An 18,983-nucleotide genomic window follows, 5' to 3' on the forward strand; every position below is an offset into this window, starting at 1 on the left:
AAAATCGGTCACATATCAGGTTTAGAGTCCTCTCAACCCCCAGATGTCCCATTTCTTTGTGTAACTCATGAAACACTGTTTGATGATGCTCTTTTGGTAGGACAAGCTGACATTTGTCTACTGCCTTTCTGTAAAGGATTCCATCATTAACACACAGTTTTTGCCACTGTCTCAGTAAGACTCTTACATCTGCATATTCACTTTTGAGACACTTTCTGGAAGGGCGCTGGTTGTTCTTTTTGTACTGCAGAGCTCGACCAACGACAGGGTCTGTCTCGACTCTCTTTAATCTGCTCTGATGTTAATGGTTTAGTTAAGGTAGGTAAACCTGCATCACTCACCAAGTCCAATGTGTTTATGTGAGCTGTAGTTACCCAGGCTGGCGGAGTGTATTTCTGCACTATAACCCCCTGAACAGACGCACTGATAACCTCTTGGTTCACTTCCTCCGTACACTGTTGCATGAATTCTTTTATGTCCAGTGGCATACGAGAGAGGCCGTCCGCATCAGCATTGTTTTTGCCAGGTCTGTACTTTATGGAAAAGTTTAAATCTGCCAGTTCAGCAACCCACCTGTGACCTGTGGCGTTGAGCTTGGCTGTCGACAGGATGTAGGTCAAGGGGTTATTGTCTGTATATACCAGTAAGTGTGGGGCATGATACAGATAATCCCAAAAACGTTCACATATTGCCCATTTTAGTGCCAAGAATTCCAACTTCCCTGATTGCATGTGGTAATTCTTCTCAGGTGGCGTTAGTGTTCTGGAGCCATAGCCAATTACTGCCATTTTGCCATTACTTTTGTCTTGGGGAGAGGGCCCACAATGTCTAGAGCCAGCCAGTCAAAGGGTACCTCTATAAAAGGCATCGCTATCAACGGACTCCGTGTCGAGGGTCTCGGGGCCGTTCGCTGGCACTCCGGGCACGCCTGGCAGTACTCGGTAACATCCTTCTTCATCCCGGGCCAGTAGAACCTGTCTAGGATCCGTTCCCTAGTCTTGTCCATGCCTAGGTGTGCCCCTAGGACGTGTTTGTGGGCCATGAAGAGGACCTTACTGGTATACGGGCGAGGTACCACCAGCTGCTCTATTATTACTCCCCCCTTCTTGGTTGCCCTATACAGAAGGCCTGACTTGGTGCAGAAATGTGGGTGTGGTAGGGTACTCACCGAGTCCCTGGCGTGACCGTCGTGGGCGAAAACGTGGCTCCAGGCGTGTTTCAGGGTGTCGTCCTGCAGTTGGGCAGTGGTGAACTGTCCGGGACGACCCGACGCTCTCTGGGTTGGGGAGAAGTCCGAGAGCTCCGTGAGGGGGGAACTCTCCGTCTCCCCTAACCCAGCCGGCTGCTCCGACACGGTCAGTGTGTCGGGGGTCCCCGGCGGGTCCAGGCGAGGAGTCTCTCCTATCCGGCGGCCTGGTGTGCCTGGTGGGGTCGGGCCATCTCTCCCGGTGACGTCTCCCTCTCCCGACGTCCCGACGGCTGATCTATCCGTCGAGGGGGTTCCGGTCCCCGTCGGTCCCTACGGGTCTCGAACGGGCGGGGCTGCGGCCGGATGGCGCTGCTCAGCTGTCGGGCCACCTGCCAGTTCTCCAGCTGGCGGATCAGCTCATCCACCATGTTCGGGTGGTTGGTGGCGAGGGTTCTCTGGGCTTCCGGTGGTAGCTGGCGGATGGCGTTGTCCAGTAACACCCGATCGAACGCGCTGGGGCCATCGTTTCCCGCGAGCCATCTCCTGATGAGTCGAGCATGCTGAGCGATCTGGGACCTCGAGGCACCCTTGGGGTCGAACCGCCAGTCGTGGAACCGTTGGCCCGGGCCGCCAGGCTCTGTCCATAGTACGCCAGAACCGCCTGCTTGAGGGTCTGGTTCTGACCCGCCTGTTCTGGGGACAAGTCCTGGCTCGCCTGCTGTGCGGGTAAGGAAGGGGATCGCGATGTGGGCCCACTGGTCCTCCGGCCAACTTTCTCTCCAAGCCGTCCTCTCGAAAATCTCCAGGTACGCCTCCACATCGTCCTCTGGTCCTGATTTGGTTAGGCGGCTGGTGGGCGCCGAGATCGGAGAGACCTCGGAGGAGCGCATTTCCAGCCGTCTAACGGCCTGCCGGAGGAGGGCCCTTTCCTCTGCAGCGTCTCCCAGGGTGGCCGCCGCGGTTGCGGCTCCGTCTGGGTTCTGCATGTTCCCGAAAAAATTAGTAGGAAAAAAAACCCCGGTTGTGCGGTCGGATTGCCTGCATTCTCCACCATATGTGGTGACCCGGGTCTATCAGCCCCGCCTCCAAGCAATGAACAGGAGTCTCTGATGCTCACAAACCAGCCAACAAAGGCACGTTTATTAAATCCAAAACAGAAAAAAGGGGATTCACCCGTCAATGAAAACTATAACTAAAAAGAGTCTAGGCTCCGTGAGCCACTGGGGACGCTGTGGTCGTCTCTCACGCGCTGTCCCGGTATCCCGATGAGGATGTCCCTCCATGTAGTCCCGTGGTCTCTTCTAGACCGGGTGCTGGGGCAAAGGTCTGTCTGGGTAAGGAGTCTCGGTCCACTCTCTGCTCCTGCATGGGTCACATACCTCCTCTCCTTAGACAACGTCTCTACTCTGGTTATATACCCTCACCTGTGCCTGATTGGCCTCCTTCACAGGTGTCTCCCGTTTGCATTGATTGGGGCTGCTCTAATGCAGTCCTTGGCTCCCTCTGGGGGAAAAGGGTGGTAGACTGCCTGTATTACCTGCCCCCTGGGCTTCCAGAGCCGCTGTGTCGGGGCCGGGTTGCCACAATACACATACAGATACACACACACATACACACACACAAACACATACACACTTAAACACAAACACTCTCTTTCTCACTCTCTCTCTCCCACACGCATGCATGCACACACACACACACACACACAGACACACACACACAGAAAAACACACACACACACATACACAAACACACACTCTTTCTCTCTATTTCTCACGCATGCACGCACGCACCACGCACACACAAGGTTTGACTCAAGGTGCTGACAACACACACAAGCGCACACACACACACACACACACACACACACACACACACACAAGGTGTCACTCAAGGTGCAGTCAACTTCATTTCCTGTGAAGTTTGGACAAACTCAGGAGTGATGAAATCAATGTTAGTCTTGACAAAGATTTTGTATGTAACAATTGCCTTGTGTATCGATCGGGTTACTGTTGATACCTCCTGTCACATTTAGAATAACACTTATATAACACTGTTATGACACTTAAAAGACAATTAGTACAAATAACAAAGTACAGATCTGAGTTGACTCAGCGCAGTGAGAGAGAGAGACAGGATTATTCGTTGCTGAGGGGAACGCTTTTATTATCAGACTCACACTCACAGAGTTCACACGACTTTGTTTCATGAGGAATTTTTAATAACAGCAGCAAAAGTTCCTTCAGGGCTGTGTGTGTGTGTTTGTATGTGTATCTCTGTTGTGTACCTATGTATGTTTGTGTGTGTATTTGTGGTTGTGTGTGTGTGAATGTATTGTCATACTGTTTGCTCTCACACGTTTGTGTAGTTTAGTCTGTGAGGGTTTACATGTGCTTCCCTTTATTATGTGTGAGAGAGTGAGAGAGAAAGAGAGGTAGAGAGAGAGGTAGAGAGAGAGAGAGAGAGATCTCTGTCTATTTCTCTCTCTCTCTCTCTCTCTCTCTCTCTCTCTCCCCCTCTCCTTCCGCACCTCAAGGTGTGTCTGTCTAAAGTAAGAGGTGTGCTGCATCAACCTAACCCGAGTGGACCGTGTCCTCACAGGTTCAGCCCTCTGGAACGCAGCCAGAGAATTTAGCAAGACCGCTTACAACACCTAGTCATGTACGGGAATGGGTGTGAGAGAGAGAGAGAGAGAGAGAGAGAGAGAGAGAGAGAGAGACAGTGTGAGGGAGAGAGAGGGAGGAAAGAGAGAAATGGGTAAACCTAGCGACTGTTAGTGCTTGGCACTTGGTTCTATGAACATCCTAACTGGCCTTACCGACAGCGATATATTGTTGTTGTTGTTTTTTCTGAATGTGTGGTATCGCTTTGAAAAATATATCTGGATGTCTGGTTGAGAGAGAGAGAGAGAGAGAGAGAGAGAGAGAGAGACAGAGAGAGAGGGACTCAAGTGCTTGAGCGAAGGGATTTTAAACAGGCCAATTCGGTTTATTAGTTGTGTTGCATCTTATCCTAGTTATCTGGACCCAGTTTCCCAAAACCTTCTTAAAGCCTTCTTAACGCTACGTCATTCCTAACCTCTAAGTTCTACCTTTACATCTCGCGGGTTTCCCGAAACGTTCTTTGCTACGAATCTCTTTCGCACGTCATTCGTTCTTAAGGTTGGTCTGAAGCGCTCGTAGAACCTTCTTGGCTCTACCAGAGTGATGTTTCAGCTCCTGGCGCTGGTCGCCGCCACTGTACAGTAACCTTTAGAAATCCCTGTTACACATGGAACTGCCACATTGGCAGTGTTGTGATTCACCAATATACATTATAGTACATATACGGTACAGAAGGCGAGGCCAGCCCGACTTGATTCCAACAAATTCAAAAACTCGCAACTTCAAAATATTATTGTATTTATTTTACAATTCAAAAATGAACAAAACTGCCTTCTATATTAAGGAAATGATACTAGGAAACAAATAAACCATTATAAGCAACGAGTGATAAGGAAATTGAAATAATCTTTTCAACCACCAACCTTCTTTCCCTTGACGGTGCGCAAAGCCCGCACACAGACAGATAGCAAAAAGCAAAGCAGTCGATACTCACAGAGCTTTCCCGCAACTGTTTCTCCAACGCTGATCCTGCCTGTTACCGAACCCTCGCCTGTCTGACCACCCGCCTGTTGTCGAGTCCCTGCCGGCCTCTCTGCTCCCGTTTCCAGCTCCTCACCTGCCTGTCTGCCCTCCTGATATCGACCCCTCGGCTGCCCGACAACCCGCCCGTCATCGGTACCCCCAGTCTACCTGATTGCCTGCCGGTTCCCGAACTCTTGCCAGTCCCTGTTTACCCTGCCTGGCCGACCTTGATCATCTGTGCGATGAATAAAACCTTTGGACTGCCCTGTCACCATTGTCAGTCTGTGCACTTGGGTTCTGCCTAACCCCTCCCGTTACAGCACTATCTGGCCAAGATTGGACCCAGCCCAGGCTGACCTCCCAAGTAGAGAGTGCCCTGCACCAGGTGATGGCCGCTACCACGGCTACCACGGCACAGAATCAGCGGGACCTGGCGCACGTACGCCAGGAATTGGCGAACGCCCAAGTCGGCCGCCGCTCCACCTCTCGTCCCTTCACCCGTGAGTCCAATGTGGGGATTCCCGAGCGTTATGATCGCGACCCTACCACTTGTAACGCCTTCTTGTGCAACTGCTCCATAATCAGGCAGAAGCAAAACCATCCAGTTCATGCTTCTGCCTACACCCAGCCAGCCTGTCATCTTGGGTCACTCCTGGCTTTGCAGGCACAACCCCAACATTGACTGGCCTACTTGTTCTGTCCGGGAGTGGGGAGTGACTTGTCAGCAGTCCTGTCTCAGGGCGCCTTCACCGTCGCCTGTTCCCCTCGTTCCTGCCCCAGCCTCGGACATCTCCGTGGTCCCTGCAGCTTACCATGACCTGAGGGAGGCCTTCAATAAGGCTAAGGCTACCACCTTGCCTCCTCACCGTCCCTATGATTGTGTCATCGATCTGCTTCCGGGCACTTCACCCCCCAAGGGACGCTTGTACTCCCCCTCTGCTCCCGAGCAAGAGGCTATGGAGGAGTACATCCAGAATTCTTTAGCATTCGGGGATCATCCGACCCTCCTTGTCACCGACTGGCGGGGTTCTTCTGCGTGGGCAAGAAGAACATGTCCCTGAGACCCTATATCGACTACCGAGGCCTGAACAACATCACGGTGAAGAACCGCTATCCCCTTCCACTACTCTCCACTGCCTTTGAGCTGCTCCAGGGGGCAACGGTCTTCACCAAGCTTGACCTGAGAAATGCCTACCATCTGGTCCGCATCAGAGCACTTGCACTTGCACTTGGTTCTATGAACATCTTTACTGTACCGACAGCGATATATTGTTTCACTTCTTATGACAAATGTACTTATTGTAACAAATGCACTTATTGTAAGTCGCTTTGGATAAAAGCGTCTGCTAAATGCCCTAAATGTTAATGTAAATGTAAATCAGAGACCACCAACGGGCCATTGCGAGTATCTTGTGATGCTCTTCGGCTTGACCAACGCTCCGGCAGTCTTTCAAGCTCTGGTCAACGACGTGCTGCGGGACATGTTAAATAAGTTCATCTTTGTGTACCTGGACCACATCCTGATTTTTTCCCGCAATCTTGAGGAGCACGTCACCCACGTCCAGTTGGTTCTCTGCCGCCTCCTGGACAACTCCTTGTACATCAAGGCGGAGAAGTGCGAGTTCCATGCGCCCTCTGTCTCCTTCCTGGGATATATCATTGCGAAGGACTGCCTGTGGATGGATCCAGCCAAGGTGTCTGCTGTGACCTCCTGGTCGGCCCCGGAAACACGAAAGCAGCTACAGCGTTTCTTAGGGTTTGCCAACTTCTATCGGCGGTTTATCCGAGGCTTTAGTTCCATCGCTTCCCCCCTCTCGGCCCTCACCTCACCCAAGATCCCCTTCCGCTGGTCTGATGAGGCACAAGATTCCTTCAACACCCTCAAGACTCGCTTCACCACCGCCCAAATCCTTCAGATCCCCGAACCTGAGCGTCAGTTCATAGTGGAGGTGGACGCATCCGGTGTGGGAGTAGGGGCGGTCCTTTCCCAGCGTTCATCATTCGACCAGAAGATTCACCGCTGCGCCTTTTTCTCTTGCCGCCTAACCCCCTCGGAGAGAAATTATGACATTAGCAACAGGGAGCTTCTGGCGGTGAAGCTGGCCTTGGAGGAGTGGCGGCACTGGCTAGAGGGTACCAGGGTTCCGTTCGTGGTTTTGACCGATCACCGTAACCTTGAGTATATTCGGCCCGCCAAAAGGCTCAAGTCCAGACAGGCCAGCTGGTCACTGTTTTTTGACGGGTTTAATTTCACCTTGTCCTATTGTCCTGGTTCTCGTAATGTTAAGCCTGATGCTCTCTCCCGACAGTTCCCCGAGTGTCCCGACGAGACGGTTGAACCCTCCACCATTGTTCCAGCCTCCTGCCTCGTCGCCTCTGTCACCTGGGAGATAGAGGGTGCGGGCCGCCACTCTATATCAGCCTGCCCCCAGTTCCTGCCCCCCTGACCGCCTGTTTGGTCCGGCTCCCCTCCGCTCCGATATGCTCCAGTGGGGGCATGCTTCCCGGCTCACCTGCCATCCCAGCATCCAGCGTACCTGGGACTTCCTGCAGCGACGCTTCTGGTGGTCGTCTCTGGGGGAGGATATCCGGGGCTTCGTCAACGGCTGCCCTGTATGCAACCGGAATAAGACCTCTCGCCGCCCACCAGCCGGCCTCCTGCATCCATTGCCCATCCCCCATCGTCTCTGGTCGCATACCTCCCTGGACTTTGTGACTGGTCTACCTGCGTCCAAAGGCCACACTGTCATCCTCACCATCTTCGATCGATTTAGTAAGCTCATTTCCCATTTCATTTAATTTCCCTTGCTAAACTCCACTCTGCCAGGGAGACTGCGGAACTGGCCCTCCACCACGTCTTCCACCTCCATGGACTGCCCACTGATGTTGTTTCTGATCGGGGGCCCCAATTCACGTCGGTCTTCAGGAGGGAGTTTTGCAGCCTAGTTGGGGCTTCCGTCAGCCTGTCTTCCGGCTTCCATCCCCAGTCCAATGGATGGACCGAGAGGGTGAACCAAGATCTGGAGACCACCCTTCGCTGCCTGGTGAATCGCAATCTGGCTTCCTGGTCTGACCAGCTAGTGTGGGTAGAGTATGCGCATAACACCCTTACCTGCTCATCCAAAGGCCTCTCTCCCTTCCAATGTGCCTACGGGTATCTGCCCCCCCTGTTTCCTGACTTAGAGAAGGAGTCCTCCTGCCCCTTTGCACAAGCCCTCATTCGCCGCTGCAGACACACCTGGGACCAGGCGCGCACTAGCCTCACCAAATGTGCGGACCGCCATGCTGCCGCCGCCAACAAGCGCTGTATGCCGCCAGACTGGCCAGAAGGTCTGGCTCTCCACCTGCAACCTCCCCCTTAAGTCGGAGAGTCGCAAGCTGGACCCCAGGTTTGTAGGCCCCTTCCCCATCACTCGTGTCATTAACCCGGACGCGGGAGGCGTTCGGCTCCCTAGGTCCATGAGGATCCACCCGACAATCCATGTCTCCAGAGTCAAACCCGTCCAGGAGAGCCCTCTGACTCCTCCCGTTCTGCCTCCTCCTCCCCCTCAGCTCGTCGATGGCGGCCCGGTGTACACTGTCTGGCGCCTCCTTCGCTCCCGCCGCCGTGGACGTGGGGTGCAATACCTGGTGGATTGGGAGGGGTACGGTCCGGAGGAGCGCTCCTGGATCCCGGCTCGCTTCATCGTGGACGCCCGTCTCATCTCGGACTTCCACCGGACACATCCTGACCAGCCTGCCTCATCCTCACGCCCGCCCGCTACGGCTCCATCGGCGGATGGACCTTCTGACCCTCCGAGGAGAAGGGACACTGATGTCGCGTCCTCCTCATCTACGGAGGATGCGGTCTTCGTTGCTTCAGAGCAATTCTATGCTCTGTTCGCCCATGGTTAAATAAATGTTTAGACCTACTAGAAGGATTTCGAGCAATGTTTTAATCGCAAAGACTGCAATAATTTTTAGAATGCTGTCATGCACCTGCGCATGAAATGCTAAATCGATCTCTGAGCAATCGATTTCAGCCCGCTCTTTCTGGACAATGCCGTATACGAACAAAATGAGTAAGGAGTGTTCCCTAAGAAAACTCCTATGAGACCGTTCGGGAACCACGCCTATAGAGGTAAACAACTTTGATAAGTCTAAATGTATGAGTCTTCGTAGCGTGCTAAGAGTGAACATTATCCGGAAACCGGGCACTGAGTTGTGTACGGGGAATGGGTTAACCTAGTGATTGTTAGTGCTTGGCACTTGGTTCTGTAAACATCCTTACTGTAGCGACAGCGATGTATTGTGTTTCTCTTCTTCTGACGAATAAACTTATTTTAAGTTGCTTTGGATAAAAGCATCTGCTAAACACCCTGAATGTAAATGCTGTCTGGTCTCAGCAGCCTCACCTGGACTGAGTCTGATTGGACGCTGGGGCCGGTTAGGCTGCACACCTGTTGCTCGTTGACCAATCAGAGTGCAGCAGTTGCAATTTTTTTTTACATTTTCTTTCTTCTATTACATTTTACATTCAGGGCGTTTAGCAGACGCTTTTATCCAAAGAGACTTACAATAAGTACAAGAGAAAAAAAAGAAAAAAAAGAGAAACAACAATATATGGCTGGCGGTACAGTATGGAAGTTCATAGAACCAAGTGCCAAGCACTAACAACACTATCTTAATAGCGTAATATGTATGATTTAATAAGCTGTTCGTTAAATTATGTGTTTAAGAGTTGTATGGAAGGAGGGCAGAGAATAGGGGAATTGAGCGAGATTTTGAAGCTCAGCAACCAAAAAACGAATCCTCCCCCTCTCTGCTTCTTTCCTCCAATGAGAACTGAGGCATTTCACTCACCTGTGATTGACAGGCAAGATAGAATCCCCCAACCAATCAGGTTAGAGATGACATAATAGGTACGAAAAAATAAATGGTGTGTTCACATCGTTGGAAATTATGGGGAAAACATTTTTCGCGACGTCGGAGAGTTCGCGTGAACGACACCTCATGACGCTGTTATGATTCTACTTCCGTTCGGCAACTCGGGCCAAATTTTGACAACAGAATTGCCCAGTTGGTGACGTATGATTACTAGTGACGCGCATGAACATGGCGGAACATGAACGTTTTACTCAATATAAAAGAATCAACCATCAAATCACATACTTCACTTTTGATTGACGTTGTAACGTCTGTTGGCATGACTTTGCTCAGTTTTAAACGTTGTGTACGGGTAAACCAGCTCTAGATAAGGGGAAGTGTTGCCTTCCATACAGTGGCAATACTGTTCCATACTGATCCTACTAAGTTCTGTTTAGTTTTGACTGTTTTTTATTGGATAAAAAAACCCTGCTGTGAAGGACTTTTAGATTCCCAACCGGCTGTTTCCCAAGTGCACATGAACGGTCGCTGTCGGGAACACGCATAAGCGTGAGCGTCATCACTGGCGAGCCATCTCGTTATCACCAGGAGAGTGAACGCGCCTAAAGACAACAACCGAAAAGTGTCGAATCAGCGGTTTTAACTGCAAACTCAGAGTCGACAGAAACAAATAATTCTTGAATTATTTCGAAATAAAAAGTTACGACGGCAGCTGTTCCCACGCGGTTGGTATGAGAAACAAACGTTAACATTTCCAATGCAGTTTAACAATTTGGAGCAGGAGCTAAAACTGAGCTCGTACCCCCCAGTGGACCCCCTCCAAACGTTATTTTTTTCTTTTAACCTCTGTCTAGACGGGGGTTGATTGCTTGCGATGGCACTGACGCACGAGGTGGAACTTGAGTAATAATAATAATATACTAATAATAATACTAATAATAATAGTAATAATATATCATACTAGGGGTGTAACAATACATGTATTCGCATTGAACTGAATCGGTATGGACGTCACGGTTCGGTGCATGGATTTACACGGAGAATACACGGTATAAAATTAAATAAAACTGGCGTGCAAATTAATTAATGTAATGCCGAACTAATGTTAGATCCGCGATCTTCAGGGACAACTGAGACGCCTGAAAGGGTGCCGGCAAGTTCGAGCTACACAGGCAGTCCGTTGATTGGTCGACAGAATCGCTCTTCCATGAGACCAGGGGATAATTAACAAACACATTATCCGCGAGGTATTTCAAGGGGAAAGCTTTGTATATTGATGAAAATGTCGCACAAAAGTTTGCCGTCCTTCTTGGACGTCCTAAATGGTTGATCTTTGCTCATTGTGCGCATTCTTCTTTTTCCTTGGATTTATTAGGAGGCTACACTATGTCAGGCTGCTATAGGGTCACAATGCTAACGTAGCTGCCGCGGCTATCGCAATCCGGTTTAACCCCCCCACCCCCAACCATAAGGGTACTGTCGGCGGTGAAAACGTGAGCCGTAACTGAGCTGCGCCGAAACACACCTTCACTACTCCACCAAAGCCGCACCGAACCCACCTGCACCCTCACGTGGAAATGCGCCATAAGGGTACTATCGGCGGTGAAAACGTGAGCCGTAACTGAGCTGCGCCGAACCGCACCTCCACTACTCTACCAAGCCGCACCGAACCGACCAGCACACTCCGGTGGAAATGCGCAAATTCTGTGTACTTTGCAGTTTCATAAATAAGACATGCTGAATTTTGGAAGATGGAGGAATTTACGGATGGAGTCTGGAGGTGACGTGGGGTACTTGTTGTTTACTGTTTACATCTTAGATTACACAGTTCAGGCTGTTGCAGCTAGCTCAGGGGAGAGACGGTATGACAACCTGAGACAATAAAAAAGAATGATACTGTATTCGTACCGAACCGTGATGTCTGAACCGAGGTATGAACCGAACCGTGACTTCAGTGTACCGTTACACCCCTATATCATTCTGACTTTATTGCTGTTGGTGATGTATGATACTGAGTGGTTTGATGTCAGTGAAGGAAACCAAAAATGTTGTAAGATTGAAAATTGCTTTAACCAATGAAACATTTCAAATGTATAATATTGACAATTGCTGTAACTGAAGGAAACACATAATACTATGCTACTGAAATAAATGCTGTAACGGGAAAAAGCCAATTATTGTATACTGTGTTTTAGAATGTTTTTGCGTCCCGGGTTCAATGTGCCCCTCCAACAAAACAACTGGCCCCAGTCTGCCCCCCCCCCCCCATGAAAAATGGTCTAGAACCGCCCCTGATAAGGAGGTCAAAGTATAAAAAAGTTAAAAACAAAATACATATACATATCAAATATTATAATGTTGAATGTCTAATTAATAAAAAAATCCTAATAATAAAAAATATATATTGTTAAGCTGAGATGGAGCGGTGACTCCTCTTCTCTGGCGTGGTGAAGAATAAGCAAAGCGATAGATTCTCTTTAGCCTTTGGCGTATTTATTCTCTAGAATACATGACTAACTACTGTCCAGTCAGCGCAGGTCAACGGGACAGTTGACCTGCGCGTTGCTTCACTAGAACGTAGTGACATCATCACGTTGTCCCTTCAGAGTAAGGTCGCAATCATATATTAACGCTTCACATACATATATTTATTTTCTTAAATGTTAAATGTTAAATACCCCCAACTTTTTTCATATATCTTTTTTGCGTATTTAACAATCTAATATTTTATATGTTTATTTATTTTGTATTTAACGTTTTTATACTTTTTATACTAACGTGCAGGTATTCATGTCACGGAAACCCAGGCCAAAACGTTGCTCTTCCATGGTCTATGTTCCGTACACCTCCCACCACGCCCTTCCCGACCTTCCATTGGTTAACCCCCGACGCCAGTCGCCCTCTCATTGGTGCATTTTGTCAACAGTGCGGCTGGCCGCTTCCGTGTTGATGTGGTCGCAGGGTGAGGCGTTGTGCTGTCAGCTAAACAGTGAAGGATGACCGGGAGCGGAACACCAAAGCCGGGGAAAGGATGTTAAACCTTCCCGTTAGGAACCGCTTCGACTCCTTGTTGTTTTCGTACGAAACTCCACACACAGATTCAGGGCTTTTCCCGCGTTTGACCCATGTATAAATTGTATTTTTGAAGCTAACGCGGCGGTGTTGCTATCCAGACGGGCTAACGCGGCATGCTAACGCGGCGGTGTTGCTAACCAGACGAGCTAACGCGGCACAGTGAGGCGCACCTGTCGCCACACCTCGTCTGCTTTTAGTCTCGTTTACTCGTGTAGTTCATTCTCTTTATTACTTTAAACGTTGTATCCCACTTCCAGCACCCCCGGTCTGGTTCCATACGACCACAGTTCCAAGTTAAACCAGTTCACTGACCGCCAGACCTGAACAAAGACCCACAGAATACAAAGCGCTTCCCTTCAAACCCCCAGAAATGGCGTAATGTCGCTCTGACGTGCATCACGTGACCGTAAGCTCCATCCCTGGATCATCACCATGGCATCCCCCAAGTCTAACGTTGGGGTGCTTCCGGACTCGAACCCGCACCCTCTGAAGGAGAGCAGGAGTGGCAACGCGCTGCCGCCCGCGGTGGCGGAAGACGCGGCGGCGACGCGCAGTGAGCGCGTGTACAGCCTGGACGACCTGGAGACGATCGCCACCGTGGGTGAGTCTTGAGTGGCAGGTGACAGTTGACACGCATGCACGCGCGTGTGTAGTTGAGGGTTGTGTGGATGTCTGGCGATTCTGATGGGTTGTAAGTCTGCAGGTTCGAAGCAGATAGACAGATATCTAGATTAATAGAAAGACATCTAGATTTACAGATAGGTAGACAGACAGACGGATATGTAGACAAAAATATTTTTAGGTTATTATACAGATGGACAGACAGATGGATAGGTAGACAGACAGACAGACATCTAGGTCAATAGACAGATGGGTAGACAGCAGACGCAAAGATATCTGTTAATAGATAGATGGGTAGACAGACAGACAGAAAGATATCTATGTTAAAAGACTGATAGCTAGGTAGACAGACAGACAGACAGACAGACAGACAGACAGACAGACAGACAGACAGACAGACAGACGGTTAGGTAGACAGACCGACACACCCTTACTCACGTGCTGAAGTTGTTGGGTTGCTGGAGAAACACCAATAGCTACCGGCCCATCCCAGTAACCTAACTGGTACAGTGAGTCAGTATTATCCCTTGTCTTTAAAAGATCATTAAAACTAGACTAAGCCATTAGTCAGTATTAATCCTTTCATTCACCATGACTTGCTTGTCGATGGACACAGAGCGTGTGCCAGCAATGTTGTGGTAATGTCACATTAAAACAATATTCAGCATTGTGTAGCGTCTTATCCTAGCCATCTGTGTTGTGTACGAGGAATGGGTTAACCTAGCTTTGTTAGTGCTTTGCACTTTTCCACACATCCTTACTGTACCGACAGTGATATATTGTTGTTTCGCTTCTTCTGACAAATGGAATTATTGTAAGTCGCTTTGGATAAAATCGTCCACTAAACGACCTCAATGTAATTGGAATGTCATGTAATATAAATATAAACCAATACAGGTGGTGTTTGCTAGTGCTCTGTTTGGCATTTCTGTTATGTTGACCTCCAATATTTCTGTTGGTTTTTGAGCGACATTCTCAGACACGCTCCTACAGGAATACTTCTGAGTACGGCCTCTATCAGTGGCTGGCTGCTGATATGAACCCTGAGGTTGTGTATGACTCTGTTTCTCAGAGTGGAAGGCCAAAAACGCCAACCCATCCATCCATACACACATTCATACACACATTTATCCATTCATACACACATTCACGCAGTCATACACACATTCACATATCCATTCATACATTCACCCATGCACACATTCATGCATTAATAGTCATATTAACCCATTCATACACACACTCAACCATGCATACACATTCATCTATTCATACACCCATTCAAACATTCATACAAACATGCATTCGTACACCCATTCCCCCATTCAAACACACACGCTGTGGCACTGCGGTTGGCGAGGTACCACACATCAAGACTCTCCTGCCAAAGACTCCAAAGCTACTGCGTCTGAATCAATAATTGATGAGCTTCCCTACTCTCTGAGAATGTGTCCACCCTGCTGGCCTCAGCCTCTTTCCTCTTATCACAACAGCCATCGGGTCTTCACTGTAACGCGAGAATCATCAACCAATCTGTTTGACGTTTGTTTTAGCTTTCAGGTTGGGGGGGGGGGGGGGGGAGAGAGAGAGAGAGAGAGAGAGAGAGAGAGATATGGACGAAATTTGTCCGTCCGTACTAGGAATGCGCTATATAAACGATATACGATATAAATGATAAAAAATGGCCTACGATAGAGATTTTAGTTATATTGCTCTATCGCGATAATGCATGTTTGATGCAATCTATCCATGACCCGCAAAATATAAAGAGCCACGAGCTGCAACCGGCTTCAACGCATCATCCGCAACCCGCGAAATTTAAAGAGCCACGAGATGCAACCGGCTTCAACGCATCATCGTCATCTAAGTAAATATGGCTGAAAGCGAAACAGAGGAGCTGGTGAAAAAGAAAGGTGCAACTTCCATCATTTGGAATTGGTTCGGATTTAAGCGGACTGACGAGCAGCACCAAGCTATACTCTGTAGAGTGTGTGGGTCAACAACGACTAACCTGTTTTACCACCTCAAAACGAAACATGTCGTTGAATACCATGAGTGCCAGGCAATGCAGCCAACCCCAAGCTCAAATCGGAAGAACGCAGGAAAGAAAAAACAGGAACCGATCCAGTCCTCCATCCAACAATCATTTTCAAACAACTTACAATAGGAAGAGCCCGCGATGGATGGAAATTACAAGGGCCATAATTGTTTACTTGTGTAAGGACATGGTCACCTTTCAAGCGGTAGAGAGGCGCGGCTTTAACGGCATGATCAGTGCTATTGATCCACGATACGAGGTGCCTAGCCGCAAATACTTTACAGAAACAGAGATGCCAAAATGTATGCCGAGCTCTGCGAAAAGGTTGAAAAAGAGCTGTGTGACTTGAAATACTTTGCCACTACAACAGACCTGTGGTCGAGCCGTACCATGGAGCCTTACCTCAGCCTGACCATTCACTATATAACGGACGATTGGAATCTTGGCAGCCGGTGTTTGCAGATGTCGTACTTCCCCGCTGAACATATGGCCGAGGAGATAGCACAAGGACTCAAGGAAACGCTTGAGTCATGGGGTTTTAAAGAAGAACGCCAAGTGTGCATCACTACAGATAATGGATCGAACGTGGTCAAGGCAGGGTCTCTGAATGATTGGACCAGGCTGCAATGCTTCGGACACAGGTTGCACCTCGCCATCGGTAGGTTAAAACATTTTGTCCATAATATAATAATATTTTAACATTAGATAGCAGCATTTAAATGGACCCTTCTGATCCGATTAGATTTCTAATCGGAATAGATCTATTCCTATCATGCAATCTTAATGTACTGTAGGCCTATATATGGCATTTACATAAGTGGTAAGCGTACGTCTGTATGTCTCTCGCGCTGTTATGTTGGTCTTGACTTATATGATATATCTAAGGGATAATGTTGTACAGAACGCCGGTCATTATCGGGAAAATAAGCCCCGACAGGGCGAACCGGACCCCGACGCACAGCGGAGGTGCGCTTCGCCCTGAAGGGTATTATTTTCGATAAAGACCGGCGACGTTCTATATATTATCCCTCTTATTACAAGGCTAATTACCAAAACGAAAAAATATCTTTACAATGTGTATCTTTTTACAATTACCATTCGTAGTGTTGATCAGCAGAGAAATAGTCCGCAAATAGCGCATGTTCTCCACCGCAGCTAACATCATGAATAAAAAAAGAGAGCCGCAATTTTTCTCAAAAGTTATAGCCCTAATAGTAATGTTGCATTTGCGTTGAGAGATGTAGACTAAGCCTCTGTTCAGTTGTATATAGCCAATGCTATTTTAATGTTGCTTTTGTGTTATGTGTGTGTGTGTGGATATGGAGATTATAGATTAAATTAACTAATAATATTTTACAAATTTGTCAACAGAAAAAAGCGTGAAAGACCCCCGAATCGACCGCGCGGTTGCCTTGTGCAAGAAGATTGTGAGTTCCTTTTCACACTCTTGGAACAGAAGAAAAGAGTCAAAGATAGCCCAGGCAGAGCACAATCTTCCCTTACACTCTACCTTAGACTCATCACAGAAACACCAACAAGGTGGGGTTCACGCCAGATGATGATCCAGAGGGTGCTTGAACAAGAGAAGGCCCTATCACAGGTACTGAGAGCAAACAGGAAAACCAGACACCTGGTTCCCACTTGGCAAGATACAGATGTCTTGGAATCTGTAAGCAAGACCCTCGGCACACTGCTGGAATTCACAGACGCGCTGTCTGGAGAACAGTATGTCAGTGTGTCCTACATCAAACCGGTTCTCCATCTTTTTAACAACACTGTTCTTGCTGCAGCTGATGATGACACTGAGCTGACCAAGGACATGAAAAAAATCATCCTGGAGTACTTAAACGAGAAGTACTCAGACCCAGAAACGGTTGACCTGCTAGATATGGCTTCCTTGGTTGACCCACGGTTCAAAGATACATATATAGCTGATGACCGCCAGGAGTTCATGAAGACCAGAGCGGTGGCAGAAATTCAGTCACTGTTGGAGGTGCAAGCTGCAATGGTCACAGAGCCACACACAAGCACAGAAGTTGCAGCTGACGGTGCTGAAGCTGCTGATGTACCTGTTGAGAGGCAAGCCAAGAGGGTGAAACGGAGCCTGGGAAGCTTTTTCAAAAAGGCCTCCTCCGATGGCACAGCCGCTCTCGCTGACAGAAAGGCCATCGAAGTGGAGCTAAAAAGTTACCTGCAGACAATGCAGGTTCATGGAGAGACTGACCCACTGGACTGGTGGCGGCTGTACCAAACTAATTTTCCAAGGTTGGCAAGACAAGCCCAGAAATATCTCTGTATCCCGGCCACAAGTGCTCCTTCTGAAAGGGCATTTAGCATTGGTGGTAACATAGTTACATGCCATCGGTCTCTGTTGAAGCCAGAGACTGTGGACAAGCTTGTGTTCCTGGCGAATAATCTTTAGGTAAAAACTAACAAGTGGTGTAAACACAAAATCTCAGTGAGTTCCCAATCCTAAGATTTGTTGTTGTGTTGCTTTTTTAACTGAGAAGACACCAGTTTTTCTGTTCTTTGCATCTTTTTTTACCTACATTTGGTGCGTTCTGCACGGTTTTTGCACTTTTTACTGTCTATGGCACTACTGTTAAGAAACTTTTATACTTGAAAGTAAACATGTTCTTTAGTTGACATATATGTGCCTTATACTGGAAGTGTATTCTTTATTCAAAAAATGTATTGCGCTCATTTCATGTTTATTTCAAAATTGTATGTGTTCATTTTGCACTTTTATGTTTTAATATCAAGTATCTGTGCACACACTTGGAAGATTTTTCTTTATTTAAAATAGCCATGCCTATTACTGGACGTATTTCCCTAATTCACAGTATCCGTTTCTTTATTAACAAGACACCACCAGTTTTAATTTCATTAAGAGAAGTATACGTCATTACACAGAAGATTTTTTTCTTTGTTAAAGTCTCTGCAGCTACAACATTATTTTGTATGATTACAGTTTTGCACAATAAATGTTCTCAAAACTAAGTTTCTTTCTTCTTTTGTTTTATACATTTAGCAGTTTGGCTTTCCTTAGAGTCTATGTAACCTGTTCTGAGATGGTTCTATTATGATTTATATATCGTGATATATATTGTTATCGCAATAGGTTGCAATGTATATCGCAATACAGATTTTAGGCCATATCGCCCATCCCTAGTCCGTACCAAACGTTGTCTCTGGGACTACCCTTCATACCGCCGTCCGGTTTCAGCGTTGTTATGGATGTTACGCAATACATCCTCTAGAGGGCAGTGACTCGTGTCGCAAATTACCGGCATCGACAATCGCAAACATGACATCTGTAGAGGAGATGGTTTTGCTTTGTGTCATCCGAAATCTGCAAAAAAATGGCGCAAAAACTGTAGGCCTACGCGGCGGTGGCATGTGACACCCCTCAACAACCCGCATATTCTCTCCTCAAAGTGTTGCGCCATTTTTAAATGACCAGCTACAACTCATTGCCAAAGCAGGTGAACAATAAAATGAAAAGGTCAGGTAAATAGTAGGGATGTGAATAAATCAAAATTTTCATGGTTGAATAATTGGTGTGTGG

At 48.0% G+C, this 18,983-nt stretch overlaps 1 protein-coding gene across 1 annotated transcript in view; it reads left to right on the top strand.

Annotated features, from left to right (window-relative positions):
- The first annotated feature begins 12,647 nt into the window (after positions 1–12,647).
- Positions 12,648–18,983, top strand: part of prkx (protein kinase X-linked) — a 43,588-nt gene continuing 37,252 nt past the window's right edge. Inside the window, exon 1 of the mRNA XM_079738881.1 lies at positions 12,648–13,357. Coding sequence (XP_079595007.1) covers positions 13,189–13,357 — 169 coding nt within the window. The 5' untranslated portion in view covers positions 12,648–13,188. The remainder of the gene's footprint in view (positions 13,358–18,983) is intronic.

Source organism: Pollachius pollachius (genome assembly GCF_949987615.1).
Source record: "Pollachius pollachius genome assembly, chromosome: 6".
NCBI lineage: Eukaryota > Metazoa > Chordata > Actinopteri > Gadiformes > Gadidae > Pollachius > Pollachius pollachius.